General features: G+C 44.7%; 1 protein-coding gene across 6 annotated transcripts in view; it reads right to left on the bottom strand.

The window, feature by feature from the left end:
• The window catches only part of LMBR1 (limb development membrane protein 1), a 152,298-nt gene that overhangs the window by 110,330 nt on the left and 26,239 nt on the right, over positions 1 to 15,729 (bottom strand). For 4 of the 6 annotated variants that reach the window (XR_003417566.2, XM_053217808.1, XM_027051208.2 and 1 more), the window contains exons 2-4: positions 9,817 to 9,889; positions 7,637 to 7,676; positions 840 to 979 (exon numbers count right to left, since the gene is read on the bottom strand). Coding sequence is in view for 5 of the 6 variants with exons in the window: in XM_053217808.1 (XP_053073783.1) it covers positions 840 to 979; positions 7,637 to 7,676; positions 9,817 to 9,889 (253 nt within the window). In the remaining variant the exon portion in view is untranslated. Of the gene's footprint in view, positions 1 to 839; positions 980 to 1,062; positions 1,115 to 1,144; positions 7,162 to 7,636; positions 7,677 to 9,816; positions 9,890 to 15,729 lie in introns of those variants that run through there. The other 2 variants (XM_053217809.1, XM_053217811.1) reach the window with 2 other exon arrangements.

Raw genomic sequence — 15,729 nt, 5'->3', positions numbered from 1 at the left:
GGCTCCAGGCTCCGAGCTGTCAGCACAGAGACCAACACAGGGCTCAAACTCACAAACCGTGAGATCATGACCTGAGCTGAAGTCGGATGCTTAACCGACTGAGCCACCCAGGTGCCCCAGTCAGTCATTTTTTAACCATTTTTAACCATTAATTTTAAAGCCTATACTGACAAAAAAGTTTTCCCCCTTCTGTTATACACTTTTAAATGACAAACGTTACTAACAGGAAATTAAAGTAGAAAACTATGGTTACTATTTTGGTCTCAAATGGAGGCTGAGTTCTTTTCACATATCCAAATAAACCAGAAGTCTCTTGCTAAATATTTAAATTGGGGCACCTGGGCAACTCAGTCGGTTAAGCATCTGACTCGATTTTGGCTCAGGTCATGATCTGAGGTTTGTGAGATCAAGCCCCACAACAGGCTCTATGCTGAGCACGGAGCCTACTTGGGATTCATCCTCTCTTTCCCTCTCCCTCTCCCTCTCCCTCTCTCTCTCTCCCCACCCGCCTTCCCAACTCACTCTCTCTCTCTAAAATAAACAAAAGTAAAAAATGAAATTAAATTAAAAACAGTTTTGAATAAATACTTAAATGAATACTTATCAAAATCATTGTTAAGTATAAACACTGCTTCTTGACTAAGTAAAACAGAAAAGCCTTTCACAACTAAGATTAGGAATAGTAAGTAAAATCTGGTTTTCTGATTTTATGAGGGACTCGTGGTTTATTGGAGGCAGATGCAAATTAGGCAGCAAATTAAGACAAGGCAAATCGAAAAATACAGGGCAGTAAAAAACGAAAACGTTCATTGTGATTATAATGAGCAATACATACTGACCATGAATCAGGGAGCCATTCAGCCACTGAATGTAGTAGTTGTGAGGAAAGGAGAGCAGGATCTCGTTGCTGATTATGGAGAAGGGTAAAAGCAAAACCGCCCCGGCCGACACCGCCAGCGTGAACGTGCTCAAACACAACCTGGAAGAGAAGAGACGGCTGTCACCAGCGACTGGAAAAGGCAAGGAATATGGTACAAATTCAAAAAGGACGAAAACTCTTACATCTCTTAATCCAAAAAGTTACATGAGAATTTCACTAAGTGTAGTTGGGAGAAGTGTTCACTAAGTGTATGTAGTTGGGAGACCAGGAGACCAACGATGCTGTGTGACTGGAGATGTTCAATTAGACACACTCCACAACGCCTCACCCCATGAGAAGCCCGTGAACTTGAACGAGCAGGCCCTAAAAGATTCACACACCGAAGACAGAGTACTTCGTACATTTTACAAAGAATATGCCATAGACTCTTTCCTTTTTTAAATTTAAGTATTTATTTCACGATGGCGTTAAATTAACAACTTTGGCAAATAGATCGTAAGAGCAATGCAAACACTGACTCAGGCGAAAAAGTACTTGTGAAGACAGTAGGAAAAACAAATCAGTCCAAAATGGTTATTTCAAGAGAAGAAAACTTACAAAGCCAATGGTCAGCTACCTCTTAAAATGAGTAAAGGCAAAATAAGTGATACTAGTAAATAGTAGGGAGCTATTAAACAGTATTCTACTATTAAAGATATGTAAAACACTATTTTGGCATTTTTAAAAATAAGATGTTGCTAATATGTCCTAATACAGAAAGATGTCTAAAATAAATTTAAAAAAAAAACTGAAAAAGCATGAAAAATAAATAAAAAACATGCTTCCCCCACACCAGCCCTCTCAAAAAACACATACATACACACAGGAAAACAGAGATACAAAAAAAACTCCCAAAAAACCCTAGCATAATATATGACAATCCCATAGAATAGGAGGATTCTAAGGGGCTTTCACTTTCTCAGTTATCCATGCCCGAAATGCTTAACATTTTTTATCTAAAGATTTTTTAAGACCAACAAGGCAAAAGAAAAGATAACCTCACCAACATTAGAGATGGAACCTTAATTTAATATCCATCCCTTTAAAGTCAATATAGGAAAATGTGAAAACAAACGTATGAAGATTTAAGAAAAAGTCATGCTGAACGTTCCTAATACACACCTACTCGAGGAACTGAGGCCCACGCCATCTTGTGGCCACAAGCAGAACTGCTTTCCTACTTCAAAGGCAAAACGACCCGGAAACCTCCGTTCAGTAAATGGCCGGTAAGTGTTTAAATGCAGACCATGTGACACGTACCAAAAACACAGCACAGACAAATCAGACACAGAAGTCTCACAAGCTGTTTGGCCGAGTGGGCATGTTTCCCGGGGAAAGCACTGGAAGAGTCTCCATCCCAGTCCACTGCCAGCTCTGGAACGGCCAGCCAGTGACCGGAAGCGTGCGTCTTTGGTTCTGTCCTCGCAAGCCAAGTGAGGAAGCTGCCCTGACCGCCAGCATTTCTTCCTTCCAATGCTACAAATCAGGTCAACCCACAATCTCCGCATGCGAGGTCCCGCACAGCTATTCCAGCGTGTTCCACAACACAGTCCCACCTACAGTGGGAGGTACCTGGCCTTCTCGCACCCCAAGAGACCATGTATTTCATGGCTCCGTGTCCCTGGGCGCAGTCAGCTCTGCCCCCAGGGTCCCCTTTGTGTCACATGCCCTATGAAGCACCCTCAGCACCACCCTCCTCACTTCTCTCAGCTCACATGACACCCACCACGTACCCAGCAAAAAGACCAACCACAGTTTCCAAATCAGAAACCAGGACCTGTAATCCGACAAAAAAGTAAGCTTATGAATGCAAATAGGTACAGTATTTGAAATCATGAGTGATCCGGAAAATGCTGAATGTATGGTCACCATAACAATGATGCCAACTCTCCACAAAACACGTCCTCAATCTACTGCACTGCAGGTCCTGTGACTGGGCTCTGGACATACAGACAAGACGCTGCGATCCGTGAGCAGCGGGACCGGAGCTACTCAGAAAAGGCTGAGGCAGTGCAGGTAACCGCTGGCAAGGGGTCCCTATGGAGTCAAAAAAGGGCAGCAGTGGTCATAGCTTACAGACCTACGGAAGCGTCCCTCAGGTTAGAGTACAGCTTCAGAAATGTCACCTTCTGCAGGGAGCAGATTCTGAGGACGGAACACACGGGACTTCCTGGGGGGTGAGGGAGGGCTGAGAGGGAGGGCTCAAGGCTGACTCTGGGTGTTTAGTCTGAGAACGGGAAGGTGGAGCTGGTCCCAACTATGACAGAGAAGGCTGAAGCTGGAGCCGGGGGGGATTAGCAGCTCGGCTTTGGACCCCTCTCATCTTCAACTCCAGGAGCCAGGAGCATCACAGAAGCCACACTCCACACTTCTCTCTGCAGGTTACCAGGTGGCCCAGAACTCCTGCCTGCCCCACTGTGGTCACGTTCTGCCCGATCACTGGTCAGGATGCCGCCTGCCAGGGCTGTCCGCCCTAACGTTATTCTTTTCCCTTTTAATTCGTATTTTGTGGGAAGCTAAATTAGAAACTAGGAAAAATATCCTGTTCCTTGTCAAACAATGTATTCATTTACTGATTCTGAACAGTATGAACCCAAGATTGTTCTATTTTATCCTGTGTGGGATCCATGACAATCATTATCTTGACGCGCAGAGTGTCCCTGACCGATGTGAAAGCCCTCGAAGGCTTCCAGGTCCTTTTGACCTGTCTTTCCAGCACAGATCTTGGGGCCCTTCCTTGCATTCCGGCAGCAGCACCATGTGCACGAAACGAGCCTTGAACTCCTCCCCGCCCCAGCCCTGCAGTCAGCTTCTCCCTCAGGGAGCCCTGGCTCCTGTCAGCGGAAAATCACACTTAGCAGTGAGGATCTGGGTGCTAAATATACTCACTGCTACCGTGGTGCTGCGCTCTCAGTGAACAGGCTGAGGCACCACGCATATCTGTGCATTTACACACTTACGTGAACCCACCTTTACGTCTAGATCTGGCTCAATAACTCTATGCCGAAAACCATGAATCCACACTGATACTCTCAACTGCAACGCAACAACTCTGTTCATTTTCGCTCCCTCTCCCCTAACCGCAAATGGTTTCCGTTACCCTTGATGGACCAATGCCGTGGACGCAATCTGGCACCCCCACCCCATGCAGAGGCGCCCTCCTGCTCTGGTGAGTCCCCATTCTGGACTGTCCTGCCTCCCTCCCACTGACCTCTGACACCCATGCCAGGCCATCCCTCCGGGGACACCCTCCTCAGCCTACTTGGGTTCTGCCACACTGCCGGGGCACGGACCCCGTGACAGAGCACCCCTGAACACACGTGGGTGCTCCTCATCACCCCTCGAGATGACACCCCTGTCAGGATTTCCCTCCACAGGGAAAACGCCCTCCCTCCTCTCAGACCCTGAGAGCCCACACCAGGTCACCCCCCACCCCGGGCTCTGGCGCCTCGTGCTCGGCCCACCTCCTGCATGGAGGCCCTTCACTCACCTGCAGAGGCTCACAAAAGTTTCAGCTGTTAGGCATTCTATTTTTATATCAATTACTTTATTCTAAATCAAATCACATAACTAGCTGACAGCAGCTCTCAGGAAATGGAACTTTTGGTTGCATAGTTACTTTGGGGGCGTGAGTAGATACAAAGAGAGAACAGAACACAGGGTAAAGGAGAAAGCAAAGGTGGGTGTAAAGGGAGGTGAGAACGCCCAGGGAACAGGCTTTCCGTGCTCACGGGAGAGCTGAGGCCGCAGTGGGGACCCTGCTACAGCGGCCCCCGGGGCTGCCGGGCACACTTCAGAACTCGTCCGAGCTCTTTTCGGGTTCCTCTTTTAGGACCTGAGGACTTCTGTTGGCTCCTCGCAGGCAGGCCTTGCCTTCCACCTCCTCTTTGGTGGAGGCGGCGAGGCAAAGCAAGATGGTGGAGAGAAGGGAGGCTGGGCTCCCACGGGCCGCGCCCCGAGCACCGGCTCACGACTGTGTCGTGGGTGTTTTAATCCACACCACGGCACGAGAGTGGAGCGGCAACTCTCCTTCACACAGAGAAAACAAATCCTTGTTTTTCGATCTCTTCTGGACTCAAGTCGATCCTGAGTTCAGAATCTGAACCCGGATCTGCCTTCCTCCTCCACGCTCACTCATTCCGTCTGGAAGCAAGAACACAAAAGACAGCGGAAGCCCAAGAGGTCGTTGGGAGCAGGGGTCAGGGACCGGACCGGCCCTGGCTCTGTCCAGTCTTTACTGTCAGTGCGCACCCGTCGGCCTGCAGGAAGGGCAGGTCTGCTCCAGTCTCACGACACGGGCACTGCCCGCGGGGAGAACCCAAAGCCCCAGACACACAGCGGCCACAGCAGAGCGGGGAGGAGCGGGGTGAAGAGCGCAGGGCTCCTGAGCCTCCGCACAAGGAGACGAAGTGCAGCCAAGGGGAAAGCCGAAGTGTGTGTGTTCTGGCCTGATGAGGAATTACTGAGCCACAAATGCACACGCGCAGACCTGCCACCAAAAATGGAGCGCAGACGACACGGAGAGGACAGTGGCACCCATGTCACAGCTCCTTCACCTGGGACAGAATCCTTGCCTTTACTCGGTCTGTGATTCGCTGTAGCTCCCTGAGGTAAGTGAACTACGCTGTTTTTACGGGAGCCGTAATTTAGACAGAGAAAAATAATGAATCACTTAAGAATTTTCACAAATGTCATGATGTTAGGAATAAAACTAAGACCCCCAATCCTGTAAATATAAATCAAGTTATGGGCCTAAGTTTTAAACCCACAGAGCAAGAATCCCCAGTATAAAGTTACAGATGTTTTCCCTAGGGCATGTAAAATCATTTAAATTACCACGTCTAGTAACGCAGGGTCCATTTATATTCACTGTTCAGTTATGAATCAAATCAGCCCTATTCAAGTCACTTACTAGTTGGAAGTATTTTTTACTGAAGTGAAATTCACGTAACATAAAATTAACCATTTGAAACTTACAATTTAGTAGGATTCAATGTATTCACAGTGTTGTGCAACCACCACCTCTTTCTAGTCCCACATTTTCATCACCCCTAAAAACACTCTGTATTCAGTAAGCAGTTTCTCTCCATTCTGCCCTCCCCTCCATCCCCGGTTGGACACATATGACACTGATGGATTTACCTATTCTGGCTACTTCTCATACACGGAATCATACATCCTGTGGCCTTCTGTGTCTGCCTTTCTTCACTTAGCATGATGTCTTCGAGGTCCTACATGCTGCACTATGCGTCCGTACTTTACTCCTTTTCATGGCCGAGTACTATTCCAGCATACCTGAGAGTACCTGTGTATGTGAGTACAAGTACATGTGGTCTCTCTCTCTCCTCCTCCCTCCTACTCACCTCCCCCTGCCCCAGCAACAGATGAATAACCTGACATTAATCATGAAAAAACAAATCCAAACAACTGGCCTGTGATCTTCAAAAGTATCAAGGTCAGGGAAGTCAAGGAAATACTGAAGAGGTGGGGACAGGACAACTACGTGCAGTGTGGATTCCAAACACGGTGCTTTTGCAACACAGAACATTACTGGACAACTGGGAAATCTGAATGGGGCAAGAGTGGTACTGTATCAATTTCATTGTTTTGATAGTTGTATGGTAGGTACACAGGAGAATGCACTGTTTATAGGAATTATATACAAAAGTATCCCAAGGAAATGAAGAACCAAGTCAGCAACTTCTCAAACGGTTTGGGGTGTGGGGGGAGGCTCTTTTTCATATTTCTAACTTTTCTATAAATTCAAAACTATGCCAAAAGTGTTTCAAGTATCAATAAAAAAGAGTTAGAATAAGATACTCTCCTATGTAGCCGCAGCTGTGTGATTTCAAATTTTAATCAAGCAAAATGTGACAGAAAGAAACTCACTGCCCTCCATCCAGTTTGATGCCTCAAAAACATGAAAGGGTTCGCCAATAACAGCAGCAGCAAACAGACGCAGGAAGAGAGCTGTACGGAGCCTAAAGAACCACCTGAGCCCATCTCCCTGCTCACAGCCAGTAAGTGTTCAATTAACCAGAACAGGCACCTGCTCCCTATTCCAAGACTGTCACAGTCTTCTCCGCAGACCAAACAGCCCGAGTCTTCCTTCCTGTGGCCCAGGAATTTTCCCAGCCATAAGCCCATTTCCAGGTTAAAACCTCTGAAGGTAAAACCGTCGGTTCCTCAAGCCAGCAAATTCTAACTGGAGACAATCCTCAATTATCCGCGTACAGTTGATTCTTGAACAACATGGATTAGAAACACATGGGTCCACTTATAAGCGATTTTTTTTAATGAATACAGGACAGTACTGTAAATGTCTTTTCCTTATGATTTTCTTAGTAACATTTTCTTTTCTCTAGCTCACTCGTTAGAATACAGTACATAACACACATAACACACAAAACACATGTTAATCATCTGTTTATGTTATGAGTAAGACAGCAGGCTGTTAGTAGTTAAGTTTTGGGGGAGTCAAAAATTATTCACGGATTTCCAACTGCACAGAGCCAGCACCCCTAACCCCCCAGTGTTCAAGAATCAATTGTATATTTGTTTATGCGTGCTTCCAAGGGCAGGGTTAATATGGAGAAAAAGCATTGTAATACATTAGGTGAATTTTTTTCCACATTTATGCCCAAAAGTGTGAATTAAATTTGAAAACTTTATGACTTCAGAATCAGAAACAGAACAAATGAATTTTAAAATACATACGAAATCCTGTTGACTATGGCGTCTTCATCTTCTTGTTCATCTGTAAAAATGTGTAAGGTGTTAAGTTTTTATCTTCAATAAAATGTTTCATTTATCAGAAACTATAAACAAAAATAGAAACTTAAAGTGATTATTGAACAGAAATGATTTTTAAAAAGCAACTGTTCATTTCAGCATGGATCCAAATTCAAAGCTCATTAAATCACGCAGGATAGAATTCAGCTAGAGAAGAGTGTTTTGATTAACCAGAATCCTGATTAACAAAAATACTCTATATAAATTAAAATTTTCCAAATATTTAGTGCTCAAGAAAATAAAACTCAGTAGAACATTAGGACCACTATCAAGTTCATTGTCATATAACGTAAGTGAAATTGTAGTTGCTAATGAATGAAATGTTTTAGTTGATAATATCCAACAAAAATTTTTATTATAAAATTAGAATTCAGAATTTGAGAACATGTACTTTTCTATATTTTGAGTTTGTCATCATTAGTGGTAATAATGAAGATTCTCTTGGACCATTCTAAACCACTTAGATACCACTGCCTCAATGCTTCATAACTATTGTTCAAGTTACAGACAGAAAAGTATCAAGTTCTGTATCTTTTCCAAGTAGCAGATGCCCCCTGCCCCAGAGCTCACCCACCTCCCTCTCCCTCTCTCATGGTCGTCAACCCTCTTTGTCATCCCACGTAAACTTACCAGCTAAAGACAGTATGATCCAATTACAAGAATATTACATAACACCCCTGCCCCTCCTGCTCCTCGATACCTAACTGGGGTTGTCCTCAAAGGCTCTCTACATAAGTCTCTGGAATCATGAGTGTCCAGCTGCTCCAGTGTCAAGGGCACATTTGAGCCATTCTCTTAGTCCAATCCCCATTCTTAATTACACGCTGCCCAAAATAACTTCACAACCAAAAGGACCATAAAACAATACAGTCACAATTTTTATACTGTTGTGTCCACACTCAATCAACCATCAACTACTGAAGAATGTTTTAATAGCTTCATAACCATTTCGTTTCTTCTCCCCACAATCGACTGTGGCCAGGGTACCCATCACCCCTCCCTGCCATTACTCTAAAAATCATCTAATAAATCTCCAACTTTTCTGTTCATCATCCCCTAATTTCCCCTAAAAGTGCACTTATATTCATTTACTCTCTCTCCCCCTCCTTCTGTGTCCACAATCATTAAAACCTGATCCCAAAATATCTGAAAAATAGTTAAGATATTGGGGTGTCTGGGTGGCTCAGTCAGTTAAGCATCTGACTTCAGCTCAGGTCGTGATCTCATGGTTCATGGGTTCGAGCCCCATGTCGGGCTCTGTGCTGACAGCTCAGAGCCTGGAGCCTTTTTCAGATTCTGTGTCTCCCTCTGTCTCTCTGGCCCTCCCCTGCTCATGCTGTTCTCTCTGCTCATGCTGTCTCTCAAAACTAAATAAACGTTAAAAAAAAAATTTTAATAGTTAAGATACTGTGTTGAATCTGCAGGTCTTCAAATTTTTGAAAAATTACAGACTCCAAGAAGTATTTTAGTGTAATCATAGAGTCAAACTAAAACACTAGAGCAAGCACTATTTCCCAATTGCTTTCAAAACTCTAATTAGTTTACTATTATGACAGAAAGAGTATTTAATATACAGAATCCTTAAGTATGTATATGGCACTACAATCAGCCCAGCATCACAGGTGGAAAATCCTGTGATCTACAGGAAGCAGCTGAGATTTACTAGAAGGCAGCTAGGCAACTGCTTTGGTCCTTACAAAACCCTGGCACAGAACCTGTGAAATTAACTAGAGAAGGTAAAGATAGTCCAGCAGTCAGAGAAAGGATGGGATGGGGATATGCATGTTCAAAGTCAGAGCCAGTCACAAGGACCCATACATCCTCACAAACTCTAGAATTTCCCAGATGCTGAAGAGCCACACACTAATCTTAGTTGGATGTAAGAACAGTGGTAAACAAGGGCTCGGGTCTAAGAGGGTGACCACCCCGCAAGTGGGCAGATTCCCTGGCCGTACCGTCAGTGCCCTCGGGACCAGGCAACTGGGTGGCACGATCGCGGCCGTACTAAATACAGACACCACCATGCGGGCGGGCACTGCACAGGCCAAATACCATACATCAGTTGGCATGAAAATCTAAGTTTTAATTACAATGTTTCCACTTACCTGATTTTCTCTTGTATCTCGTAATGATGAAGTAGGAAACAACGTAGAGAACGGCAAAAAGAAGGAAACATATCTGAAAAAAAATTAACAGATCATTTACATTTGTCGCACATCTTTGTTAAGATTATAAAAGATACATCTTTGGTATTTATAGGCAAAAAGATTCAATCTATTAAAAAAGTAAAATTTTTAGATATATTTCTAATATAAAGTTTTGATAAAATACTAATTTATATGAACTAAGTCAAATAGCCCAGTTTTTAATATCATAGCAGAGAAGAAAAAGCCCAATGAAGATTTTTCTTTTTACAACTTAACCAAATTGTTTTCAAAATCATATGGAAGTGTAAAGCGTCAGATCGTCACCAACAATCCTGAACACTAAAGTCAATGAGACACTACTGTCCCTTCCAAATATCAAAACATACTACAAAGCTTCAATAACATTTAAAGAGTGTGCTGGTGCCACAATTTGACAGATCAACGAAACAGATTCTATTATATAAAAATATATATAATTTTGTTCTACATACAAGAGGCATCACAAATCAATGTGTGTGGGGGGGAATAATCATTCAATAAATATACCACATATCAAAATAAACACCAGTTGAATAAGAAACTTTTTTAATATTAAATTCAAATTAAATTCCATTTAATTTTATGGGGATGATAGATAAAAGAAGATGGGTCATGAAACAGGAGATCTCATCATAGTCAAAGACCAAGTGTGCTAGAAATAAAGTCCTACTAGAGCTAAGATCCTAGGATCAAGGTACCAATAGTTTGAAGACTCTCAAACGAAACCATTCCAGGTGCTGATAGTCTAGGGAGCACCCCTCCGCATGGATTTCTGAACAGTGGATGTTGGCCACAGGATGGAAAATGACCTTAGATCTAGGTGTGAACATCCACTGTACCATGTCATCTAGGAAATGACAAACTGAGAATGGAGGAAGACCGTAAGCCTCATGTCACAACCGGGACAAGTGGGAGAATGACAGGAGACATACTGACAGTGACCAAAAAGGAGCCAAGAGTAAAAAGCATCAAACTGGCCTGCTGCTGGGAACCCACCGAGAACTCCAGATGGTTACGAGAATGTCAACACCATCACCACATCCTCCCAAAATCCTTTGGAGTGTAGGAAATGGGTCAAAAAGGAAACCGGTTATTGGTAAAGGAATAGAACATCTTCGTCAAGAAGACGTTAAGGGTCAGGGAAGACTGTTTACAATGGAATGAGTCTGGGTAGCACTGGAAGGAAAGAAGGGGGACTGGGCAGAAACTGATTTACGAGGTTAGAGCCAGAGGGATCAAACGGACAGGGCATGAATATTTATGACAGACACTAACTGAAATTCATTTGACAACTACTTGTTGTGAGCTTACGGTACACCAGGTACACTTTTGGGAGCTAAGAGCAGGAAGATGAGATCTCATCTCTTACTTCTTCCCTCCAGCGTTTTGAACACACAGAGCTCTTCGGCTCAGACCTCGGCCTTGAATACCCTCCCTCCACACAGCTGCGTGCCTTGCTTCGTCTTCTCCCACAGTCTTTCCTCAGGTGTCACGTGTGAGGTGTGCCCCCTCGCCCCTGCCGGCGCTCCCCGTGCCCCTAACCCAGCACAAAGTCATCGTCCGTTCCACTGACCGCTTACTGACTGGTTAGCTGTTTTCTTACTGGAATGTAAGCTCAACGAAGGTGGAACTTGGTTTTATTCACTGCTGTGTTCTTGTTCCAAAAAGCGCACCTGTTGTGCAGAAGTTTGTAACAAGTGCCAGTCCTCACAAACAGTAAAGTGTTGGTTTTTACCCTGAGTGAGATGGGAATCCGTGGTGGGACTCGGAGCAGAGGGAGACAGAATCCATGACAGAGGGAAAAGGCTCACTCTAGGTACAGTGGGGAAAATAACTGAAGCAGCCAGAGCAGTCAGGAGCGTCCACCAATCATCCAGAGCAGAGGTCACATGGAGCTGTGTGTGGACTTATCAAAAATGATCAAGTTCGGGGTAGGTTTTGAAAACCACCTTGAGAGGGCGTGGCCTAAGAAACCGGAAAGAGACAGTGGCCATTTCCTGCGTCGGGAAAGATTATGATGAAGTCATTTTGGGTTGGAAGTTAAAAAGTACAGTTTACACTGATGCAGGTGAAATACTTCTTATCCACTCAGGTGGAGAGGCTGGATGGGCTGTTGGATACGAAATCTGTACAATCCAGGGAAAGGAGCCTGGCTAGGATTTTTTAAGGTGGGGGGTGGGGGGTGCCAGGGGGGACACAAGCAGATAGACATTTAAAGCCCTGAGACCAGATGGGATTTCCATCCTAGGGAGTGAGTGCAGCCAGAGAATTCCAAGAACCAAGCCCCAGAAGTCTCCAATACTTAGAAGCCAACCTGACAGAAGGAGTCAGCAGGTAGGAGGCATACAAGAGGCTGTGACGTCCTGAAAGCCACATGAAGAAAGTTCGTGTAGGAAAAGGGGATCATCAGCCGTGTCAAATGCTGCTGACAGACCAAGTAAGATGAGCACTGAGAACTGACACCAGGATTTAGCAACACGGAGGTCGTCAGTGACCTTGACGAGAGAGGTTTTTCTGGAGTGCTGAACGTAAAACTCCGACTGAAGCAGATTAAGAGAGAGGAAGAATTAGAAACAAAATGTAGCCAGTTCTTTCCAGGAACTTATGGGAAAGGGAAGAAAAAGAAATGGGACGAGGCCTGCGAAGAGGGGTTTTTTTAAGAGGAGAAAAGCTACACACAGTTGTAATCATATTCCAGCAGAGAGAAAAATTATTGAAGCAAGGGAGAAAAAGGCCAACTGCTAAGCCAACACGCCCAGGTTGGGGAACCAGAAAGAAAGCCCCTGCTCACAAGGAGGAGGAGCAAGAGTAGGAGAGCAGGGAACACGTGAGTCCCATGGCGGGCAGGTGTGCAGATGTGGGGCAGCATCATAACGACAGAGTCCCTTCCGAGGGCTTCTATGTTCTCAGTGAAACAGAAGCACGTTCTTCTAGGAAGAGTTACACGTGGGGAGTGGAGACAGCAGGCACACGGGGAATGAGGCGGGAAGTGGCGTAGAGAACACAAGGAAGTGGGAGGCAGGCAAGGTGAAGCGGCCTTCAAGCACGGGGGGGTGGGGGGAGCCTGCTTCTCGGCCACTGAGGGGGCCGCGGGCAGAACGGACAGAGGCTCGAGGGCTCTAAGGGCTCTAACACCTCCCCTGTTCTCCTCCCTGTATGGCCGACACCTGCACATTCGCACTGGGCACCGCTCACTCCTCCTCCAACCACGGATCGGACTTCATGTCCACCGCCCAACGTCAGGTGCCCTGACAGCGGTCAGCCATGACCTAGAGGCCAAATTTCACTCTCATAATTTCACCTGACCTCTGAGCAGTACCTTCTATCTCAGCAAAGGTCCTCCTTCTCTGATTGTTCACCCAGTCTCCAACACTAGCTTGCCTTTCCTGCCAGCCTTTAAATATTACTCGTCTAAAAGAAACAAACAAACAAACAAAAACAAAAAACACCATTATTCTCTAGGATCTCAGGGCTGAGCCAGAAATCTATTCTCAATCCACAAGCTCTTCACAGGTAACCTAGTCTGCTCTAGGGTTCTAACCATCAACCCTCAGAAATCCCGGGACCACAGTTTGAAAACCACTGGTCTCGGGTATTAGCAAAAGTGAAATTATTGGCCATATATCCTAAATAGACTGGGGGTAAAGAAAAAGAAACCAAGTAACCAAGTGCAGGGTGATGGATGCTGAGTGAAACGATTGGCCATAAATCCTAAGTAGAAGGGGGGTGGGGGGGGGAACCAAGTACAGAGTGATGGATAAGAATGGAGATGTCAGGGCACGCGGGTGTTCAGCTGGCTGAGCATCTGATTTTGGCTCAGGTCATGATCTCACGATTCGTGAGTTCAAGCTCCACATCAGGCTTTCTGCTGTCAGCACAGAGCCCACCTTGGATCCTCTGTCTCCCTCTCTCTCTGCCCCTCCCCAACTTGTGCCCTCGCTTGCATGTGCACGCTCTAATAAATAAATAAGCTTAAAAAAAAAAAAAAGAGTGGAGATGTCAATCAACTGAGGTTCCTGGTAGAGCTGCAGTAAAATACCAAAGGTGAAAGAAAAAGTTATGATTAACGAATGCTTTCAGATTTTTAAACTTAGTATTTAACGTTAGAGAACAAAAGTGTCAGGAATTCCAGAAAGTTCATGCACAAACAGTGGATAAGAAGGCATGAAAAGTAATGAACAAAAGGAAATCAAGGAACCAAAATGCATGGTATAAAATGGAAAGACTAATGAAAAGCAATTCAATTAAGAACGGAAGTAAAGCTAACAATTATAAAAACAAATATAAGCATAACTAATTTATTAATTTTTGACATTTCATTTGTATTTATTTAAAAAAATTTTAATATTTGTTTATTTTTGAGAAAGACACACACACACACACACACACACACACACACACACACACACACACAGAGTGTGAGCGGGGGAGGGGCAGAGAGAGAAGGAGACACAGAATCCAAAACAGGCTTCAGGCCTTGAACTGTCAGCATAGAGCCATGAGATCATGACCTGAGCCAAAGTCAGATGCTCAACCAACTGAGCCACCCAGGCGCCCCAACATTTTTCATTTTGAGAGAGAGAGAGAGAGAAAGAGAGAGCACACATGAGCCGGCGAGAGAAGCAAAAGCAGGGAGAGAGAGACAGAGACAGAGAGACAGAGAGAGAGAGGATCTCAAACAGGCTCCATGCCAAGCATGAAGCCCTACCTGGGGCTCGATTCCACAACCCTGGGATCACAACCTGAGCCAAAATCAAGAGTTGGACACCCAACTGACTGAGCCACCCAGGCTCTCCCAAACATAAGTATTACTAATTTAGAAATAAAAGCTACCCATAATGAAAATAAAAATACAACTATAACATATTAGAACAAAACTCACAGAATGGGTTAGACTATTTTTCTAGTTCCAAAGTTGGGACTAGGAGCAAGTGCTCCTCCCGTAAATGATGCATATTCAAGACAGACAGCAACCCACAGGGATGAGCAAAATGCAGGCACACTGTAATCTCACCTCTTATCGTCCCTATATCCAGTGCGAACACAAAGAAATTCCTAACCAAAAAAGGAGAAGGTCCTTACAGCCCTTCACCACTAACAGTGAGTAAGGTACAGCTGATAAAAAGAGAGAGGAACAGGCTCTCATGGTTCTCTAAAAAGACAGAGCTTCGGGGCGCCCGTGTGGCTCAGTCGGTTGAGTGTCGGACTCTTGATTTCAGCTGGGGTTGTGATCACAAGGTCATGGGATCAAGTCTCGTGTTGGCCTGCTTACAGTCTCTCTCTCATTCCCTCTGCCCCTCTCCCCCACTCATGCACTCTCTCACTCCCTCTCAAATAAAAAATAGTAACTTTTTAAAAATGAAAAAAAAATTGAGCTTTAATCTCCTGGTCAGGGAGGAAAAGTGAGGACACTAAAGCTCACAGGGAGACATGATACGACATGCATGCCCTCTGTGCCAGCTAAATCAGAGGGCAGAAACCGTGGCTGCCACATGGCTTTAGTCCTGATGCTGATCAAGAATGGCTATCCTAGAAACATACATTCTTCCAAAACTGAATCAGGAAGAAATAGAAAATGTTAGCAGCCTGATTTCTAGTAATAAAATTGAGTAGGTAGTGAGAAACTACCAACAAAAAAGTCCAGGACCTGATGGCTTCAATGGTTAATACCTATTCTTCTCAAACCATTCCAAAAAAACAGAAGATGAAGAGAAGCTTCCAAATTCCACCTGAGACCAGATTTACCTTGATACCAAAACCAGACAAAAACACTACAAAAAACAAAAACAAAAAAACAAGCCAGTGTCTCTGCTAAACATAGAGGCAAAAATC

The sequence above is a fragment of the Acinonyx jubatus genome, chromosome A2, assembly GCF_027475565.1.
Source record: "Acinonyx jubatus isolate Ajub_Pintada_27869175 chromosome A2, VMU_Ajub_asm_v1.0, whole genome shotgun sequence".
Taxonomy (NCBI): domain Eukaryota; kingdom Metazoa; phylum Chordata; class Mammalia; order Carnivora; family Felidae; genus Acinonyx; species Acinonyx jubatus.
Note: the sequence above shows the minus strand (reverse complement) of the source record. Positions and strands in the feature narration are given on the sequence as shown.